The 20173-nt window shown below is 42.2% G+C and overlaps 1 protein-coding gene across 7 annotated transcripts in view; it reads left to right on the plus strand.

Annotated features, from left to right (window-relative positions):
• HECW1 (HECT, C2 and WW domain containing E3 ubiquitin protein ligase 1) overlaps positions 1–20173 on the plus strand; it is a 180114-nt gene that overhangs the window by 155431 nt on the left and 4510 nt on the right. For 6 of the 7 annotated variants that reach the window (XM_053409587.1, XM_053409585.1, XM_053409589.1 and 3 more), the window contains 7 exons: positions 408–528; positions 5960–6073; positions 6440–6592; positions 14825–14923; positions 16696–16825; positions 18197–18343; positions 19619–19733. In XM_053409587.1, the coding sequence (XP_053265562.1) occupies positions 408–528; positions 5960–6073; positions 6440–6592; positions 14825–14923; positions 16696–16825; positions 18197–18343; positions 19619–19733 (879 nt within the window). The remainder of the gene's footprint in view (positions 1–407; positions 529–5959; positions 6074–6439; positions 6593–14824; positions 14924–16695; positions 16826–18196; positions 18344–19618; positions 19734–20173) is intronic. The other variant, XM_053409588.1, reaches the window with a different exon arrangement.

Genomic DNA, 20173 nt, shown 5'->3' on the forward strand with positions numbered 1-20173 from the left:
CAATGGAGTGGGGGAGATTCAGCGGGCATTCCATGCATGTGTCCCTTTGGGTGCAAAAAAGCAGATATCCCACCCACCCACCTACACACTTTATATCTCTACAGGGCAGATACATGAACGATAAATGTACTGCACCCCTCCCCAACCACATCTAGTTTGGCCCTAAAAATCTTAAGGAAACTAACATGGTGAGTATTCTGATGGAAAGAAATCCTTTTGAAGCCCTCCAACAGTCGCACATGCTCCCCTAGGCAATTGCGTGTCAGCTTCCAAACATTTGAAACAGGCCATATGTTGTCCCTGTGAAATAAATGTGTAAGGTGCCTTAGCAAATGTTCGTTGAAAACATTGCTTGTATGAAGTTGCAACGCTTCTTTAAATGCTGTCTTCTGTTTCCCCCTCCTAAGGCTTGCAGCGGGCCAGCGCAAGAGCCCCCTCTCCTTACAGGAGAGATTTTGAAGCCAAGCTTCGCAACTTTTACCGAAAACTAGAAGCCAAAGGATTTGGTCAGGGACCAGGTAAAATTAAGTAAGTGTGTCTTATTGAACCCTTTCTATTATTTTCCTGAGGACAAGTAAAAAGGGGGGAGGGGGCCCTGTTGGGAATGTTTACAGTTTAAATGGCAGAGACAAATCAAGAACAGGAAACAAAGGAAAGCGCAAAATATGCAGCTTATGATCTTTGAGCATTCAGGATGGGTAGGTTGGGGCATAGGAAGCAAGAAAAATCTCCCACCCATCATGTGTCATCTAGGGGGGAATGCTAGTGGTGTGTTAATGGTATGTTGGTGATTTGTGGTCCATTGTTCTGAACGTAGGCAGTTCCTGATCACAAGAGATCACAGAGCCACTAGTTAACTGGGGTGAGGAAAGCAGGGAGGGCTTTCTAGCCCAACATACCAGACATCCTTCTTCCCTGGACAGTCCTGTTTCTGGCAATTGTGCAGCTGAAGCACATGTGCTAAAAGAAAATGCTGCTGCTGCTGCTGCTGCTGCCTTTTACTCAAAACATTCACTCAAAATTGTGCAACCGGGCAAGATTTCTAAAAGTCTAATAACAAGTCCAGAAGTTAAATACATGTTGTATATAGATGCTATGTATGTTGACTTTCATCGCTGATACTTGGGCCAAACTAAAACCTACACGTAAGTAAGGAGAACTGAATATGTTTAAAGCTGTTTCTCCCTGGGAGTAGCTGTATTCATGGAGACAGGATTTTCAGCATAAGAATATAAGAATAGTCTTTCGGATCAGGCTGTTCCCACAGCATCCATTTCTCCCATGCTTTCTAGGCATGGGTCCAAGCAGTTTTCTGTTTGCCCTGCTGCTTTCCCCACGCAAACCCTCTCTTTAATGCTGAATTAGAACAAACATCAATCTGCCGAAAACCCGACTGACGTTTGCTACGATTGAGCAGTAAAGAGAGGGTTTCCCTGGGAGAAAGTGGTGGGACAAGCGGAAGTCTGGATGAACCATCACTGCTCCTGGGGGAGTGAGTTCCACAGTTTTACTATGCAGTGGCGGAGGAAGGGGGGGAGGAGCGGTCCGCCCCGGGTGCCATCTCTAAGGGGGGGTGACAAGAAAGCGCCCCGCAGGGGGCTCGCACTGCCACTGCCATCATGCCACCACAGCTGCATGTGGAGGATCCTCCGCTCGCAGCTGCAGCGGCAGCGGAGGGATCCCACCGCCATCCATATGGCACTTGAACAACACTGTCGGCAAACCGCCCTTCAGTGCATGCGCGGCGCCACTACATGCTGTGCATGCTACATACGGCGCGCACACACATGCGCAGTACATAGTGGCACACACAGATGCACCAGGGGGGCGGTTTGCCCCGCCCCCAACACCCCGCACCGGGGGCCGGTTAGCCTTCCCTTGCCCCTGTGACTATGCACTGTGTGAAGAAGGACCTTCTTTTATCTCTCCTGTGGAGGGTGGAGGGTCTCCTGCAAGGTGTCAGGCAGTGCTCAATAATAAATACATTTCCAGAGCCCCATAGAGAACAAACACCCTGTTGAGAAAATGCTTATCTGAGTGTTTATTGTTGCTTTAATTTTGATTTTATGTAATTGTTGCATGTCATATGTTCTAATGTAAACAAAGATATATCTCAATGCAACCATGTTAAGCAGCATAAAGATGAAAATGAATAAAAACTATGTTACCAAAAAACAAAATAAAGAAAGCTCTGCTGGGGAGGAATAGTAGTCGAAAGATGATAGGCATGAAAAGATTTAAACTCTCCTTCTCCCTGATTATTCAGTACAAATTGCCCCTCTCAGATCTGCTTTTCCCTATGAGAAAGGAGCTTTTGTGGCTTAAAGACATGCATTGCGGAGTAGTTGATAGTTTGTCTCCCAGCCCCAACACCTTGGGCTTAAGTGTGCCTTTTAGGCACCCACCAGTATTGAAAAGTAAGGCTTTCATAAACCTTTTTATTTCTCAGTATTCCTTTCCATGCTTTCTGAATATTTTGAGATCTGACCTCTATAATTTCTGATGCTGGGCTGTGCAATTCACATTCTGAGTGGTTTGGCAGCAGACTTGCCTATCTATACCCTTTTGCCAGGGATAGTCAGAAATATGCAATGCCTCAGCCTTGAAAGTTCAGGCTGGCTTCTGTCCCAAACCACTTTCATAGCTTTGAAAACTAAACAATTAAATCTAGACGAGTGTCATGGGCAGAATATGCTACCCTGAGCCAGGAGAAGCCCTAATTGCTGATTACTTGCTCATGCCATCTGATCTTGCTATGCAGGTTCCAGGGGAGAATCCAGAAAAGGGTAATGTTCCGTTCCTAAAAGGGCCGCATTGACTGAAATATTATTGAACACTTGAGTGCTTCTATTGAAGGGAAGCTGAAAAGAATGTGAAATTAGACCATTCCAATTCTGTATTTTAAAATAAGCATTTCCTATATATGTCAGATACTTTTCTAAAACCTTTCTCTGTATCTAATACATTTATGAGAATGTTGAAGGTTGTAGGCATATTATAGGACATGTTCAGGCATTGCAATCTGAACATGCAATTGAGAGCCAGTGTGGTGTAGTGGTTGAGAGCGATAGTCTTGTAATCTGGGGAACCGGGTTCGCGTCTCCGCTCCTCCACCTGCAGCTCCTGGGTGACCTTGGGCCAGTCACACTTCTCTGAAGTCTCTCAGCCCCACTCACCTCACAGAGTGTTTGTTGTGGGGGAGGAAGGGAAAGGAGAATGTTAGCTGCTTTGAGACTCCTTAAAGGGAGTGAAAGGCGGGATATCAAATCCAAACTCCTCTTCTTCTTCTTCTTCTTCTTCTTCTTCTTCTTCTTCTTCTTCTTCTTCAATCTGGGAAGACATTTCAGCTTGATAGGATATGAATATTAAAGAATCTTGCATACCTCTGTTATCAGCTGAAACACTGTACTTATTCTGGAGCCATGGTAGTCTGAAAAGAGCCAGTGTGGTGTAGTGGTTAGAGTGCTGGACTAGGACCTGGGAGACCAGGGTTCAAATCCCCACTCGGCCACAAAGTTCACTGAGTGACCTTGACCCCAGTCACTGCCTCTTGGCTTAACCTACCTCACAGGGTTGTTGTTGTGATTAAATAATGAGGGGGGGGGCAACCATGTATGCCAGCTTGAGCTGCTTGGTCAAAAAAAGGTAGGATGCGAATGCAATAAATGATAAAATCAATATCAGTCGCCTAAAGACCTCCTTCTACAGTAGGTGCTGGCACAGCCCCTCATAATGAAAAAGCCAATACAAAGCCCATAGGCCTCAACATTCCTCAGATGAAAATAGGGACACTTCTCAATCCCTCCTTGACCCCCCTCGACCCCCACCCCCTGAGCATTTCCTAGCAGAAGAAGGGGGGGTGTCACCACTACTACTCAAATGGGACACAGCACACACACCTCCACCATCTTGAGAAAACTCTTTAATCCCAATCCTATTTTATTATTTGGAAGATTTACAAAAAGAAAAACATACACCAATAAATAAAATTTAGAAAGCAGCAGGATTAAATGCAGACACACAAAGCATAAAAAGACTCCTTATGCTCCGCTCTGCTCCCCTTCTTTTCTTAAAAAAAATATATATTTTAGGTTTCAAAAGTTTACAAATTTGATACATATTTCCCCAATTCACATTCATTTCAGATTTGGCTTCCCCTCCACCCCTCCATTGTTTTCCCTTATTTTCTAAAATTGCTGCATATTATGATTATTCTATGCCAGAATGTCCCTATTCCCCTACCAGTGCTACCATATTTTACTGCTGTACTTCATTCAGATCCGACCTGCGTCTTTACACGTTTACAATAATTCTTTAAATATTCAACAAAGGGTTTCCAGTACTCCTTATAGTCTGCATCTTCTTGATCTCTATTTTTTATAGATTTGACAAATAGGCATATTCAGTCAGGTTTGACTGCCACTCTTCTTTCGCTCTGCTCCCCCTTCCTTCCCCCCCTGCACTCTGCCTGCCCCTCAGTGCCAGTGCATCACCCAGGGCAGGGCCTCGGTGGTGGTGGCCTCTGCTTGGCAGCTCTCCTGCAGCCACTATGAGCTGCCCAAGGGAGGAGGCCAGCAGCAGCCATGAAGAGGCCATGGAGAGGCAACAGGATGCTCCCTCACAGCAGCTACTGCCACCATTGCTCAGGAAAAGTGCTGGCTCATCCTCCTCCCCAACCTCAGCACTGGTAGCACTGGTAGGGGAATAGGGACATTCTGGCATTGAATCTGAAGCTGGGATGGCTTTCATAACTCCGGGACTGTCCCTGGAAAATTGGGGCCCTTGGAGGGTATGGAGTCCCCCCCCCCAATGTCCTCATATGCCAATAAAACTAGGAATGAAACCAGCTGAAAATCTGTTCTGATATTTTGATCCCTGATTCTGATGTTTACAGTTCTATATGTTGCAATTTTTAAAGCCTCTTTAGGACCCAGATGTGGTGAAAAATGGGCCTTACTTTTTAAATATATAACATCAACCCAGGTGTGGTTATTAGCAGCTCTCTGGAGCAAGCGCAGCGATACCAGTTTTATTTGGTCGGTGCTGATTTCCCCAAGCAAGACATACTCGCTTGTGAGCATAATTATACTAACTTTGTGGTATAATTCAAAATGGTCATAGCAGTGTGTCTGCATATAATTATCTCCAGTAAAGATCCTGAGTAGTATTGATTATTCCCCAAATTAGCATTTAGTCTGTGTTTGTGTATGTGTGTGTAATTTGGTAAGCTTACCTTTAACTGTGAACTGAGCTGAATTTCTCCCCCACAATGAATTACCGTATTTTTCGGCCCATAGGGCGCACCGGCCCATAGGGCGCACCTAGTTCCCCCCCCCACCCCAGCCCCCAGAACAGGCAGCTCTCCGCAAGCCGTGGGAGAGCTGCACGAAGCCCGAAGCCTGGGGGGGCACTGAGCTCAGCGCGCCCCCCAGGCTTCGGGGTGCAGGCAGCTCTCCACAAGCCATGGGAGAGCTGCGGGAAGTCGCGCAGCTCTCCCACGGCTTGCAGATAGCTTCCTGAAGCCTGGAGAGCGAGAGGGGTCGGTGCGCACCGACCCCTCTCGCTCTCCAGGCTTCAGCGAAAGCCTGCATTTGCCCCATAGGACGCACACACATTTCCCCTTCATTTTTGGAGGGGGGAAAATGCGTCCTATAGGGCGAAAAATGCGGTATGCAGAAAACTGCATACTTCTCACACACTTTTCACATTGGTTCTCTGCAAATAACTTTTGCTATGACATCTGAATTGAGCCACTGTCTGCCCATTTTTATTCCCATGGAACTTTTCAATGATGAAAAATAATGGGTCAAATGGGTTTTTACTGGTTCATGTTTGTTCTTCACAAACTGATAAGGTATGATAATAACTATCTGTGACCAATGTTTACAAAATAATAATTTTAAAATTCCAGCAGTCCCAATTTTAACTTTTTGGCTGTCTTTCCTCTACCTCATTGTAGGTTAATAATAAGGCGCGACCACCTGCTGGAAGGCACTTTTAATCAGGTGATGGCTTACTCTCGGAAAGAGCTCCAAAGAAACAAACTCTACGTCACATTTGTTGGAGAGGAAGGGTAGGTGCTGAGAGGTCTGAACCCCTGATATGCTAAGCCCCATGGCTAAAACAAGTTTGTTTTCTGCAGTTCTGTATGCACTGAACTTCATATGAAATATGGCACCTAATACAGCTGGCACAGAATCAGAATTTACAGATTAATAGTTCTGAGTTCCCTGTTGTTTGTACTGTTTATTTAGAAACAGAATGTTAAGTTGGATAGGGATACACTCCAGTACTTTATCTGAATAGATTTACAATCTACTCACAACACAGATTAAAAGCAATATGTACCTGCATAGGCCTGATTAGGACACAACAGCACCCTGTGTCGTGAAACGTGTATGAATTGTAAAAGTGTTTGTCCTGTGTGGGTTTTTTGCAGCTTGGACTACAGCGGCCCGTCCCGAGAGTTCTTCTTCCTTTTGTCTCAGGAGCTCTTCAATCCATACTATGGCCTCTTTGAGTATTCAGCCAATGACACTTACACAGTACAGATCAGCCCCATGTCAGCATTTGTAGAAAACCACCTGGAATGGTAAGCTTCCTGTTTAGGTGCTATTTGCAGCAGTAATTTTAGTTTGTGGGGCATCGTATCCAATGACACTAGAAAGGAGCAAAGACTTGTGGGAAGCAGGCTGGACTCCCTCAGTTTTTCCTCCCGTCTAGACACAGACAGTACGTTCCTCCTGGCTCGCCTGTCTAAGCTAAGTTTTTTACTAGTTTCTGAACCCTCTTTTTTTCTTTAGATTTCCCTTTTCGTCATCTTAAGCCATGGTTTCAGATCATGGTTTGTTAACTTCTGCCTAGAACAAACCACAGTTCCCTGAGCTATGAGTGTGTGTGTGTGTGTGTGTGTGTGTGTGTGTGTGTAGTAGTAGACATATAAAAATAACATGTACACCTAAACATCTTTGTATTTTCCACAAACACCACAAGGTGGTGCTATGTTCAGGCCCTTTCCTTCTTGTTACACTTTTCAGTTCTTGTCGTGGGCGAGGTTTCCTCTCCCCACGAAGTCGAAAAAATCTTTCTGCAAAGTTCCTAAAAGAAGCCCCCCCCCCCAAAAAAAAAGCTGCCCAATGAGGACTACCATGATCAGTGGGCAAATAATGTTGACTGGCTGTTGTGGGGAGAAAGATGGGGTTTGCATTGAACCGAATGGCTAGAAACCAGAACAAGAGCACTCTGCATGGCAAGATTTTGTTGCAGGTCTCACTTGTTCCTTTTACTTCCAAAGTTCAGGAGTGAGTGCCCCCCCCCCCAGGACTGAGGTTGCTCAGTGGCCATAGAGTGCTGACTGGGTGGGGGAGTGTCCCTCAAGCTGCTCTCATGCCCCATCAATCACTGCAATGTGTGTCTGCAGTGCCTAAACCACCAAAGGCGTAACGATTGCTATGAGACAGGCAAAGCCACAAGGCAAGAGCCAATTTCCCACATGACAAAATTTCTGCCTGGCCCCGAATACAGCGACCTTCAAGGTAGGCTGTAAGCCTCTGGTGGACGATGGTTGCCACCTGAAAGATGCCGTGTCACCACATTGCATCAGGAGGACAAGACCAGCCCGCAACACTGCAGGACGAGGTAAGGGCAAGCAAGCATACTTGTGGTGGTGGGGTCAGAACTAGAGGGGATCAAGAAATTCTGGACTGACTGCAGGTCCAGTCCTGCCAGTGACTCTCATTGCTCCCTCAACAATAGTAAGGCAACAGAAACAACCTTGCTCAACAATGCATAGCCATTATGTAGGCACCTTTCTCAGTTCATGATAGGAAACTCCATGCAGGCACAACCGTGGAGCACAATTGTAAGCTATAGTGTATACATAATTTCAGAGCAAAGGGGCTTGCTCCACAATAAGAAGCTTTAGTGCAGGCAGGGAAAATTATTACGATCTGGTTAATGTTGAACATCAACAGTGTTACTCATATGTTTGAAAGTGCTCTGCCCCTGCAGGCACAGAAGAACCCATAGCGTGCAGAAATACGTTCTCTGCTTCCCTGTCACAGCCAATACTTGGGCCCATGCCAAGTGCTCACTCCTAAAGAAGGCTCAGGAGGGGCTTCCTTCTGTTCCTATCCTCACCCTACTTTTTGAGGTGATTCCTACTGCAATCCCGCCTTCATCTTGGGGCAGGAAGGTTAAGAGGAATGAAAGACTTTGAGAGGCTTGGAAGAAAATCCCCTGGAGCCCATGAGATGGAGATTGTTGAACAGCAACCATGTGTTACAGAGCTGCAGAAGAGATGGGGAGAAAGGAAGTGGTGCCAAGCAGCAATCTTCTTTCTTTTTAAAAAAGACTCAATTTTTTTAAAGCAGCCAGTGAGACAGAAATAAACATTTACAGAAAATTAACACCAGAAACTAACAGTGTTATCATTCTGGGACAGTATAACAGATTCATCCAGTGTTTTATCACAGTAGGCTATTAATCCTTCTCTGAACTTTATCATACTGGTCTGCTTTGTTGCAGAGATGAACAGGGAGCGCTTTTAAAAATAAAATTTTATTCCTGTTTACTGGCTGTACCTAAGAACTTTCCCAGGGAATTCACTATTTGTGGCATAAAAAGAATACAACATTGAATAATGTATCATTGAGAGAGTCTTTTGTCATTAGGATGCAATGCTATGGCTGTTTTCCTGGGAGTAAGTCCTCAAAGTAGAGTTCTGTGGACTATTAAGGCCACAATACAAAGCACAGTTATCTGGGACCAAGTTCCACTGAATGTAATAAGATTCAGTTCTGATTAAACATGCATAGTACCAGGCTGTGCGTCTGTGTAAACGGAATGGTCTGAAAGACTTGTGTACAATTGGCTGATGAAGGAGTGCATAGGAAATTGTAAGCGCTGAAGGATTAGCATTATGGAAGAAAGGAAGCAGGTGTGCGCAGAGAACTTTTTGGCTGGATTAAAGGTGTCAACAGGCAGTCACAGCTAAGTAGCATTTGTACTCATTAACCTTCCCTGCCCTTCCTTGCTCATTTTCCCTCTTGCCCCTGGTAGTTCAGGTGTTTGAGTAGTCAGCTTTTTAGTAGCTCTGCTCTTCTGCCTTTAAGAACAGCCTTACACACAGAAACATAGCAGGGAAAGTTATTCCTCACTTGGTGATAAAATGATAGGGAAAACTTCACCTGCCGCATTTCTGCATGGCAGGCTGGATGTTGTTAGAGCTACTGTAGCAGAGCCATGGCAAGGGGCAGGCAGAGATTGGTAGTTGTCTTTGTAGGAGCTTGCAGGAGTGAAATACGAAGTACGCCAGCAGCCAAATAGCACCATGCCATCTATTTATTTTGCCTGGTGATAAAAGTGCACTTTTGCCATTGACAGCAATAATAGTTGCAGAGTTTCTTCCTGTCTTAAGCAACACAACCTTTATGTATAAAGCTGCTAACCTACTGCAATTATGAACAGAAATAAGGGACGGGATCTACCTTAATAAACAGAAAGACCAGGATTGGTCCTCATAAATACATAAGAAAATCCCTCTTGGATCAGGTCAAGGGTTTCATTTAGTCCAGCCTCCTTTCCCCACCCCACCCCCAACAGTGGTCATTCAGATGCCCCAGGAAATCCTCAAACAAGAAATGAAGGCAACAGCCATCCTGCATGGTTTGTCCAAAGTATCTGGTATTTAGGTATACTGCCTTTGGCCTTGGAGGTTTCATTTAGCTACAATATGTATTAGCCCCTGATAGACTTATCCTCTGTGAATTTTGCTTGTTATATGTGAGGATCATACATCTGGGTTTTTCACTGTGCATATATGTACCCAGGATATTATTCAACTTTCCAACATATATAGATGTACACACAGTGAAAATATAGATGCAGGACCATCACTCATTGGGATTTACTTATTATTATTATTATTATTATTATTATTATTATTAGATTACGTGTATCCCGCACATCTGGCAGCTCCCAACAGAATATTAAAAACACGATAAAATATCGAACATTAAAAACTTCCCTAAACAGGAGATTTATGTTTTCCTACAGTGCATCTGTAGAGAAATGCGGTAGCATGTGAACCAGTTCTTACATATCACATCCCTGCTCCCGATTTTCTTCTCCTTCTGCTAGAATTCACCTCCCCCAAACATTCCACTTGTATAGTTAGGAAGATAAACAAGAGTCAAGTTTAACTGAAGTATTTGCCCTCCAGGTAGTGTTTGAATTAATTCTGTTTGTTCTTGTATATAAGTTTTATTTTACCTGAAAATCACACCTCACCAAACTATCTCATATTTCAATTCCTTGAGAGAAACATCTCGTGTAGATTTTGTGAAAAATTCATTATCCTTTTTAAATAATGCAGTGCATTTTTAAACTATTTCTATTTTAAAACACGCCCTTTCAAAAGGAAATGCTTTATTTTAAGGTTAGCACAGGGACAAAGGCCCTGGTTTTGTGTTACTGGAACATCCAATGATAGGGCTGCTACCTTCTTTTTTAAGATTTCTGTGTCTTTAACAGCTGCATGGTAGTGAAAAAGATCACTGGGTAAGAGCTAGTGTGGCGCAGTGGTTAGAATGTCAGACTAAGAGTTGGGAGACCAGGGTTCAAATCCCCACTCTGCCAGAAACTCTCTTGGTGGCTTTGGGTCAGCCTAACCTACCTCATAGGGTTGTTGTGAGGGAAGAACCTTGCACACTGTTTCTGGCATAGACATACTTTCTTTGCTTGTTAAATTGCTGCTTTATCTTATATGCATACTATATAGAGTTCATTCATACGTTATCAGCAGTGGTCTGCTGTGATGAAGCTGCCCCCACACCACTGCTAAGATGGTTAGCAGTAACACGGTTGTATGCATGGCACCCTCCACACAAGCATCACCTACCCAAGGGAACAACAACGCAGGCGTGAGAAGCAACCGCATCACTTTGCATGTGGCAATAGTGTGGGAATGGCCCTGTCAAAGCAGCTCCAGTCCCTCTATAGGCATTGGGTGCTTTCCAGTGTTGGACTGGAATACTTGGAACAGACCCATTGAAACATAATTCAGTGGGTCTTCTCTTTGACTTAATTGGCTGTCGCCCAGTATACATACTAAGCCCCCGAGTCTCCGTCAGCAGAAAAGACTGCAATCTCACAATAGCCATTCTTGTTTTTTGACAGACCTTCCAGATGTGATATTTAGATGGTGCAATCTAAGCTCAGCAAGGCATTCTTTATTATCTGGTTTACATTGTCTTATTACAGAAAACACCCACCTAATACAAACAGAATCCAAGCATATAATTTGATTGGATTACATCCAACTGCATAGGAATCCATAATGGATTACTTGCCCTGCATTAACTAATTTCTCTTTAATTTTCTCAACTATACATACAGATGAAAAAGCAAAAGCAAATTAAAAGAAACTATCACCTTATCTGAAAACATAGTTATTATTGTTACTATTATCAGAGCCGAAATTGGATAGAGTCTAACAGGCAAGAGATTTCAATATGCCCAATCCTCTTCTGCAGGAAGGCTGCTGATAAAGAAGGAACGTTGTTCCTTCAAGAACCATCAAATGGAGAGGATTAGAAGGCTGTCCATATGTCAGTTTTTAAAATAATCATGACTAATTTACTGGGAAGTCTTACGGAAACAAATAGGATCATGAGAGTGTACTTCCATTGCAGGCTACAGCTTCTCTATCTACCTCTGCCCTTGACCCCTAGTAAAAGAGTGGGGTCTTTCTCATGTTTCTACATTGCTACAATACCTATCGTAATTGCTGAGACAGATCTTTTACCCAATCTGATTTATATTTTTAACTTGTAGCATCTGGCTTTCATTGTGCAAGTTTCTAACCTTGCTCAGCCTCCTGCCATTCCTGTGTAATTCTCTCCCTCAGCTTCTCAACACATTGCACTGCCACAAAAATGAAATGAAGCAATTTTTCAAGTATACTGAACATTGGCCTTTTGTCTTGGGTGTGGAAACACCTGTAAGAGTCATATAACCCCATCATGTGTTAATGGTCACTGGAACAACATAAGCGCCTTCTCTGAAACGGAGAGAATGTAGAGTTAGCTCCAACTGGTGGCCGCAGGAGTCCAAAGCATGACATTTGTCCCAAATGGATAAACTGTATCCCCACAAGGATACAGTTGCCTGATAGGGAGAAATGATGCTTTAATAAGATCAGTGTTTTTCTTTTTTTAAAAAAAAGCTAGCTTGGCTTTCTCAATCATTCTCTATTTCAAATTCTTGGGGTGGGTCACACATGATACCCTCCATATATGAATCACAGGTCTAGTAGCCACATATACAATTTTGATATCACTTCACATCCTCTTCTACACGCTACTTTTCAATAAAGTAAGTTCAGACATATTGTGTTAACATCAAGTATTCTATTTTTTTATAAGATATTTATTAAGATTTTTTAAAGTATTACAATAAAGTAAAAAAGAAGAAAAAACAGATAGATAACAAAAATACAGAATAAAGAAAATTAAAAACACATAAATTTTCAGTTGCTTATTTTCCTTTAACTTGTTTCCCGGACCTCCTCATACCTCCCTTTTTTGTATTCCACCACAAATTGTTGATTCAGCAAATCCTTACCATTATATTATTACCTATTTATAATCCTTTTTTTCATATTCTCTTAAAGCATTACAGCTGGTAACCACTTAATTTCAATCCAACATCATTCTAACATTCATTAATTTTACAATATTTCTGTAGATAGTCTTTAAATTTCTTCCAATCTTCCTCCACCGACTCTTCTCCCTGGTCTCGGATTCTGCCAGTCATTTCTGCCAATCCCATATAGTCCATCACCTTCATCTGCCATTCTTCCAAAGTGGGTAGATCTTGTGTCTTCCAGTACTTTGCAATAAGTATTCTTGCTGCTGTTGTGGCATACATAAAAAAAGTTCTGTCCTTCTTTGGCACCAATTGGCCGACAATGCCCAGAAGAAAGGCCTCTGGTTTCTTCAGAAAGGTATATTTAAATACCTTTTTCATTTCATTATAGATCATTTCCCAGAAAGCCTTAATTCTTGGGCACGTCCACCAAAGGTGAAAGAATGTACCTTCAGTTTCTTTGCATTTCCAACATTTATTATCGGGCAAGTGATATACTTTTGCAAGCTTGACTGGGGTCATGTACCACCTGTATATCATTTTCATAATATTCTCTCTTAAGGCATTACATGCCGTGAATTTCATACCTGTGGTCCACAACTGTTCCCAGTCAGCAAACATAATGTTATGTCCAACATCTTGTGCCCATTTAATCATAGCAGATTTCATCATTTCATCCTGAGTATTCCATTTCAACAGCAAGTTATACATCTTTGACAAAATCTTAGTTTTGGGTTCTAACAGTTCTGTTTCTAATTTTGATTTTTCCACCTGGAAGCCGATTTTCTTGTCCAAATTATATGCCTCCATTATCTGATAATAATGTAGCCAATCTCACACTTTGTTTTTTAGTTTCTCAAAGCTCTGCAGTTTTAGTCTATTTCCCTCCTGTTCCAAAATTTCCCAATATTTCGGCCATTTGGCCTCCATATTGAGCTTTTTCTGAGCCTTCGCTTCCATTGGTGACAACCACCTTGGAGTTTTATTTTCCAATAAATCTTTGTATCTTATCCAAACATTGAACAATGCTTTCCTGACAATATGGTTTTTAAATGCTTTATGTGCTTTAACCTTGTCGTACCACAAATATGCATGCCAACCAAAAACGTTGTTAAAACCTTCTAAGTCCAAAATGTCTGTGTTCTCAAGAAGCAGCCAATCTTTTAGCCAGCAGAATGCTGCTGATTCATAGTAAAGTTTAAAGTCTGGCAGGGCAAATCCGCCTCTTTCCTTTGCATCAGTTAATATCTTAAATTTTATTCTGGGCTTCTTGCCCTGCCAGACAAATCTAGAAATATCTTTCTGCCACTTCTTGAAACAATCCATTTTGTCCACAATCTGCAATGTTTGAAACAAAAACAACATTCATCTTTATAGGTGCAATTCGACCCAACAAGGAAAGCTTCAAATTTGACCAAATTTCTAAATCTTTTTTCACTTCCGTCCAACATTTTTCATAATTATCTTTAAATAAGTTCCCATTTTTTGCTGTCATATTAATCCCCAAATATTTCACTTTCTTAACCACAGTTAAACCTGTCTCATTCTGAAACCTCTCTCTTTCAATCGGTGTTAAATTTTTCTCTAAAACCTTAGTTTTTGACTTGTTCAGCTTAAATCCTGCCACTTGACCAAATTCTTGAATTAGTTCTAAAACCCTTTTAGTACTAGATTCTGGCTCCTGTAACGTCAGTACTAAATCATCTGCAAATGCTCTCAAGACATCAAGTATTCTAGCAATGATACTAGTGTACCGTACTTGTGTGGAATGAATGCAAAGCAGGATCAGAACGAAGCTGCTCTGGGACCAAATTCCTTCAATTATTTTCAAAATGGCTCAACCATTTGTTTGAGAAGGAAATTCATTTAGGTTGACTTTTGTGGGGGGGGTTGTTTGTTTGTCTGTTTGTTTGTTTGTTTGTTTGTTTGTTTGTTTGTTAAAGCTAAACCAAGCTGTGGATTAGCTCCTAATAGCACAGCAGCAACAGGAGCAGAGGAGCGAAATGACTACATTTCCCGCCCCCCAGTGCGCCAGCATGCTTGCTTGTTCACGCCTAGCCATAATTTGACTTAGTTTTATGTGCGAATGAGACTACAGGAGAACATGCTCCATGTTCTTGTCTCCTGAAGAACACATCATTTACACACCATTTATTGTGCATTCTTCCTGTGGCAGGTTCCGCTTCAGTGGCCGTATCCTTGGCCTGGCTCTTATTCATCAGTACCTTCTTGACGCCTTCTTCACAAGGCCATTCTACAAAGCACTGTTGAGACTGTGAGTATTTTGCACATCATGGTAGATGCTGATCCAAAACTGCATCTCCCCCCTTTTGGGGATGGATGGGGAATTAAATAATTTGGAAAGCATTTTTTTAAATCAAGCCTATTGTTAGCACTTGATAGAAAAATATTGCAATCCTGTCCATGCATGCCTGTTAGTAAGCCCCATTGAATATTGCAAAGATGCATAGACTGGGACTGCATAACTGCAGTCCTACTGTAAGGCACTGGATGATGCTCCCACCTGCAGTATTTCAGGTGAAGCAAGAGACAAGCAGTGCAGATGGGGGGCAGGACTTCAGCATCCCAGAGTGGCCTCACCCTCATGCCTTGTAGCAGCCATGCAGGGGGCAGGGGCACGTGAGAGGGAGGAATGCCAACGGATAAGAGCAGAAACAAGCACAAGCCCAGCAAAACTCAAAACAAAATAGCTCTGTTGCTGCCTGCTATTTCAGTGCAACTGCTGATTTTGACTGTGGATACTGCTGATCTCCATTGCATACTTTTTAAAATCATATGTGCAATCCCTGTTGCTCCAAAATGTACTGTTGCAAATGCCATTGAAAAGCATTCAGATTGAGTGCAAGTAACACTGAGTCATTTGTAGCAGAGCTCCAAAAGGAGATTGCTTGCTGTTCAGTAGAAAATAGTTTACTTGCCCTTGTAATAGTGGTGGGACCTTATAGTACGTATCTAAGATTACATTTTATGTTTTTTTTTATGGGTAAGAACCAATCACAATTGTTTATCATGATAAACCTGAATTTGCTGTCCTTGCATAAACTTGCAAACCTGGGCAGCTAAAAGGGTTTCAGTCACTATTATTATTATCATTTATTAAATTGTTATACTGCCCTATACCTGCAGATCTAAGGGTGGTTCACAGGATAAAATCACAATATAAAAACACAAAATACATAATCAAAATAAAAACAAGACTAACCCAATAACCGCCCCCAACACATTTTTAAAGGGCATTGAATGTCAGTCAGCCAAAGGCCTTGTTAAAGAGGAATGTTTTTGCCTGGCGCCTAAAGGTGTATAATGAAGGCGTCAGGCGGAATTCCCTGAGGAGAGCATTCCACAGACAGGAAGCCACTGCAGAAAAGGCCCATTCTCATGTTGCCACCCTCTGGACCTCTCGCTGAGGTGGCACATGCAGAAGGGCCTCAGAAGATGATCTCAGGGTCTGGGCAGATTCATATGGAAAGAGGCAGAACATCTATATTGTTCACTTTGTGGTTGAAGCACTTTGAATTTGCCTCTTTCAAAGAAAATCAATATAACAGAGTTTGATGTAAGACCACACAGCATTTGCTTTGTCATAAAAGGGCAGTAGTAGCAGTGATCCAAAATGGTGGAATCAGGTGCACAAGCAAACCTTCTCTATTGTCAGCATATTACAGGGAACAAACAATACGTGTTTGTGGCACCCCATCCACCATAGCCAGAAAAACATAAAAGCCCTGCTAGGTCAAGCCATTGGCTGACATACCCCAGCATCATGTTTCCAAGAGTGGCCAGACTGTGGAAGAAGCCCAGAACAGATTTTCTCTGGCATCTGATATTTAAAAGTATACTGTCTCTGAAGACAGACGTTTTAGCTATTTTAGCTATCATGGCTAGTAGCCACTGATGAATCCATTCAGCTGGGAACTTTTGTTCATGCTAGACTTTGAACTGCAGCCACTTTGTGTTTTGTGCAATAAGCCATCTCTGTAGAAGCCAGAAGGTGGTGGTATGATCTGTGTTCTATTGTACAATCAGGCCATGTGATCTAAGCGACTTGGAGTACCTGGATGAAGAGTTCCATCAAAGTTTACAGTGGATGAAGGACAACAACATCACTGATATTCTGGACCTCACTTTCACAGTTAATGAGGAAGTGTTTGGACAGGTAAGCAATTATATGTATGTGATAAACTACCAGAGATTTGGAAAATAGGGTGAAGCAGGTATATTCAGGCTGGAAGACCACAATCACTTGGACAAAATGAGTCGCTGTTGGTGCAACATAAAAGGAATAAGAGACTGAGAGCTGAATAAGCGAGAGTTGGAAAATAAGAGACGACACAAAATTGGTTGGCGACACATCAGCAGAGCTGGTGATATTGGAGGAAATAGGAAGTTCATAGAATTGCAGAGTTGGAAGGGACTTTGAGGGTCATCTGGTCCAATCCCCTGCAATTCAGTTGCCTGAGTTGAGCAAAAAACCCATATTCAAACCAAAAGGGCAAAAGAAGGTTGAGAATCACGAGTTTCAATAAGGTACATTTGCACCACAGAGGTATCATAGAATCATAGAGTTGGAAGAGACCACAAGGGCCATCGAGTCCAACCCCCTGCCAAGCAGGAAACACCATCAGAGCACTCCTGACATATGGTTGTCAAGCCTCTGCTTAAAGACCTCCAAAGAAGGAGACTCCACCACACTCCTTGGCAGCAAATTCCACTGTCGAACAGCGGTAGTTCAGAGCAATGTCAAGTGACAGAAAGTAGTACTGCTGCATTGACACCATTGACTTAAATGGAGTCCTTCTCTCTGCCCAGGGACCATAGCCTTCCTCCAGTTATGCTCTCCTTCTTTCAATGAGTTCAGGATGGCATAAGTGGGAGTTACTGCACTTTTATCTTCACAATAGCCCTGTGAGGTAATTAAGTCATCCAGTGAATTTCATGGGGAAATGTGGACTTTCAAGCAACCAGCAGATATTTCAAAAACAAATTCAGGATGATGACCACAAATACAGAGATTACAGAGGGTTTGTTTTACAATTGAAAGTTAACCATTGTCGCACACACACCCTTCGTGGTGTAAAGCACTGATTGTGATAACCCATATATGCAAATACCAATCTGGAATATTTAAAAAAAATATTTGTCATTTTGCAGGCACCCATTTGTATGCTACCCTTCACCCCACTTTATCCTCACAATAAGGAGGCTAAACTGAATGGCCCCCAGATCACCTAGTCAGTTTCATAGTTGAACAAGGATTTGAACCCAGGCCTTCTTAGTTCATGCCCATTACAACACTGTGGCAGCTGACAAAGCCACAACCAAACAACACTGTTTGAAATTGTGCCATAAAAATACTAAGAAGTTAATATAAAACAGCATAATACAGAAAATAATAAAAAGGGGTATTAACCATACATTGATAGAAACTCTTGTTCTGCAGTCTGTATCTGAATTTTGAAATGTGTTACTATGGTTACTTTTACTCTGCTGCTCAGTGTTTATTTTTGTTGATTAATTTGTTTGCTAGGTAACAGAAAGGGAGTTGAAATCAGGAGGTGCAAATACACAGGTGACTGAAAAGAATAAGAAGGAGTACATTGAAAGGATGGTGAAGTGGCGAGTGGAAAGAGGTGTGGTTCAGCAAACGGAGGCCCTGGTCCGTGGCTTCTATGAAGTAAGTACCAAAGAGGGGCAGCGTCCTTGTCAGTCACGGGCACAAGGGCAATCTGGCCGGAGAAATAAATAACAAAAATAGTGGCTTTCCTCATGGAATATTAATAGGGAACATCTGTATTAGTTGAATGTGCATGGTAATGACTAACCAGTATTTGAGCATCCACAGTGTTATTGCAAACTGTTGTTGACCATTCCACAGTATTACAGAATGTCAGTTTGCACAGATCGCAGATATAGCTTAAAAGGTAAACTGTATTGTGGCAGGATTTGTGGCTGTGTCCATTTTTCATAGAATGATTAATATGTCTGAGGATTTATTAATTTTTTACTCCAAGGAATGTAATCCTCAAACTGTTCCCTATGCTTTCAGTTGTAGGTGTGGGAAAAATTGAAGCTACAGATATCATGGGATAAAATTGCTTGCTGGTTAAGGTTGATCATTAATATTGCTTTGTAAAAGCAGAGTAGCAGGAAAAGTGCAGTTCAACACACTAGCCCTGACCTAGCCCAGATTTCACACAACTAGTTGCACACAAGAACGTGTGACCCCTTCCACATCAAATGTTGCTGCCATTGCAGTGTAGGTGTGCCCTGAGATGTCTTTCATCTTACGCACATATATCTTTGTGCTGGAACATTGTATGACTATTCTCATTCTTTCTCTTCTATTTACGTCTTATATTTTTACTGGTCAGCATTGTATATAGCGAAAAAAATCTGCAAAATTTATTTAGCAATATCTGATCATCCATTCAGAGGACTTAGTTAATTGGCCATTATTACAAATGTTAAAAGTAAATAAATATGCCTTTGTTGATGTAGTACATTAGGGGGATTGGGAAATACTACATGAATAAGTTGATAATGTTGTTGGGGGCGGGGAAGCTGTAGGTAACTTAGGCCACTTCAAGATGATCTGTTTAATGAACATTCATCCTGACTTGTTTGTGAGGAGATTGGACAACCTTGCATCAATAAAGCATTGGTCCACACTTTCCAGTCCATTTCCTCATTGATTTCCTTATTACAAAACGTCTGATCTTTTGAGGAAGCAGGCTTGTTTCACAGGAGCTCCAAATCTAATTGTTCAGCCTGAATTTGTTAGTAAAGGGGGAAACTTGGTTCAAATCCTCATTGCCCAGAATGTAGTTGGCAGATATCTGCCAACATGTTTTAGCCTGCCTAAGAGCAGTCATGCCTGTATGTGGTTTTTCACTTTGACAAGGCTTTGTATGTGTTGTACTGTCAGCTTCAACTGTGGTTTGTCTTTCAGGTTGTAGACTCAAGGCTTGTCTCTGTTTTCGACGCTAGAGAGCTGGAATTGGTGATAGCTGGCACTGCGGAAATAGACCTCAATGACTGGCGCAACAACACAGAATATCGGGGTGGTAAACTATGCAGTTGTTTTTCCTTCTCATCTTCCATTTCATGATGCTTTTGCCCTCCTCCTCTTGGTGGAAATTCTCACTGTCCTCTTAAGAGAGACTGGACCATAGACTATGAGTTGGCCCAGATGTCTAATAACACTACTGATCCACCCCTCCAAAAAAATCCACCCCGTGGTCATACTTGGCTTGTTTGTACTTGTCCTCAGGCTTACACACACCTGCAATCACTTACAAATACTATGAAGAAAGTATACATGTATACTAGGATATTATAGGACTTCAGGGATTCATTTAATCACAGGCAGTCCTTTATGGTCCTGTAGCAATTCCAAGAATTTTTCCAGTCTTATGTACTAATATATAGATCTACTTCTTGTTCTCGTGCGATACAACTGAGGATGTGTCCAAGTTTTAAGATGAGGATGAGCAAATCTGATATG

This window comes from Podarcis raffonei, chromosome 12, assembly GCF_027172205.1.
Source record: "Podarcis raffonei isolate rPodRaf1 chromosome 12, rPodRaf1.pri, whole genome shotgun sequence".
NCBI lineage: Eukaryota > Metazoa > Chordata > Lepidosauria > Squamata > Lacertidae > Podarcis > Podarcis raffonei.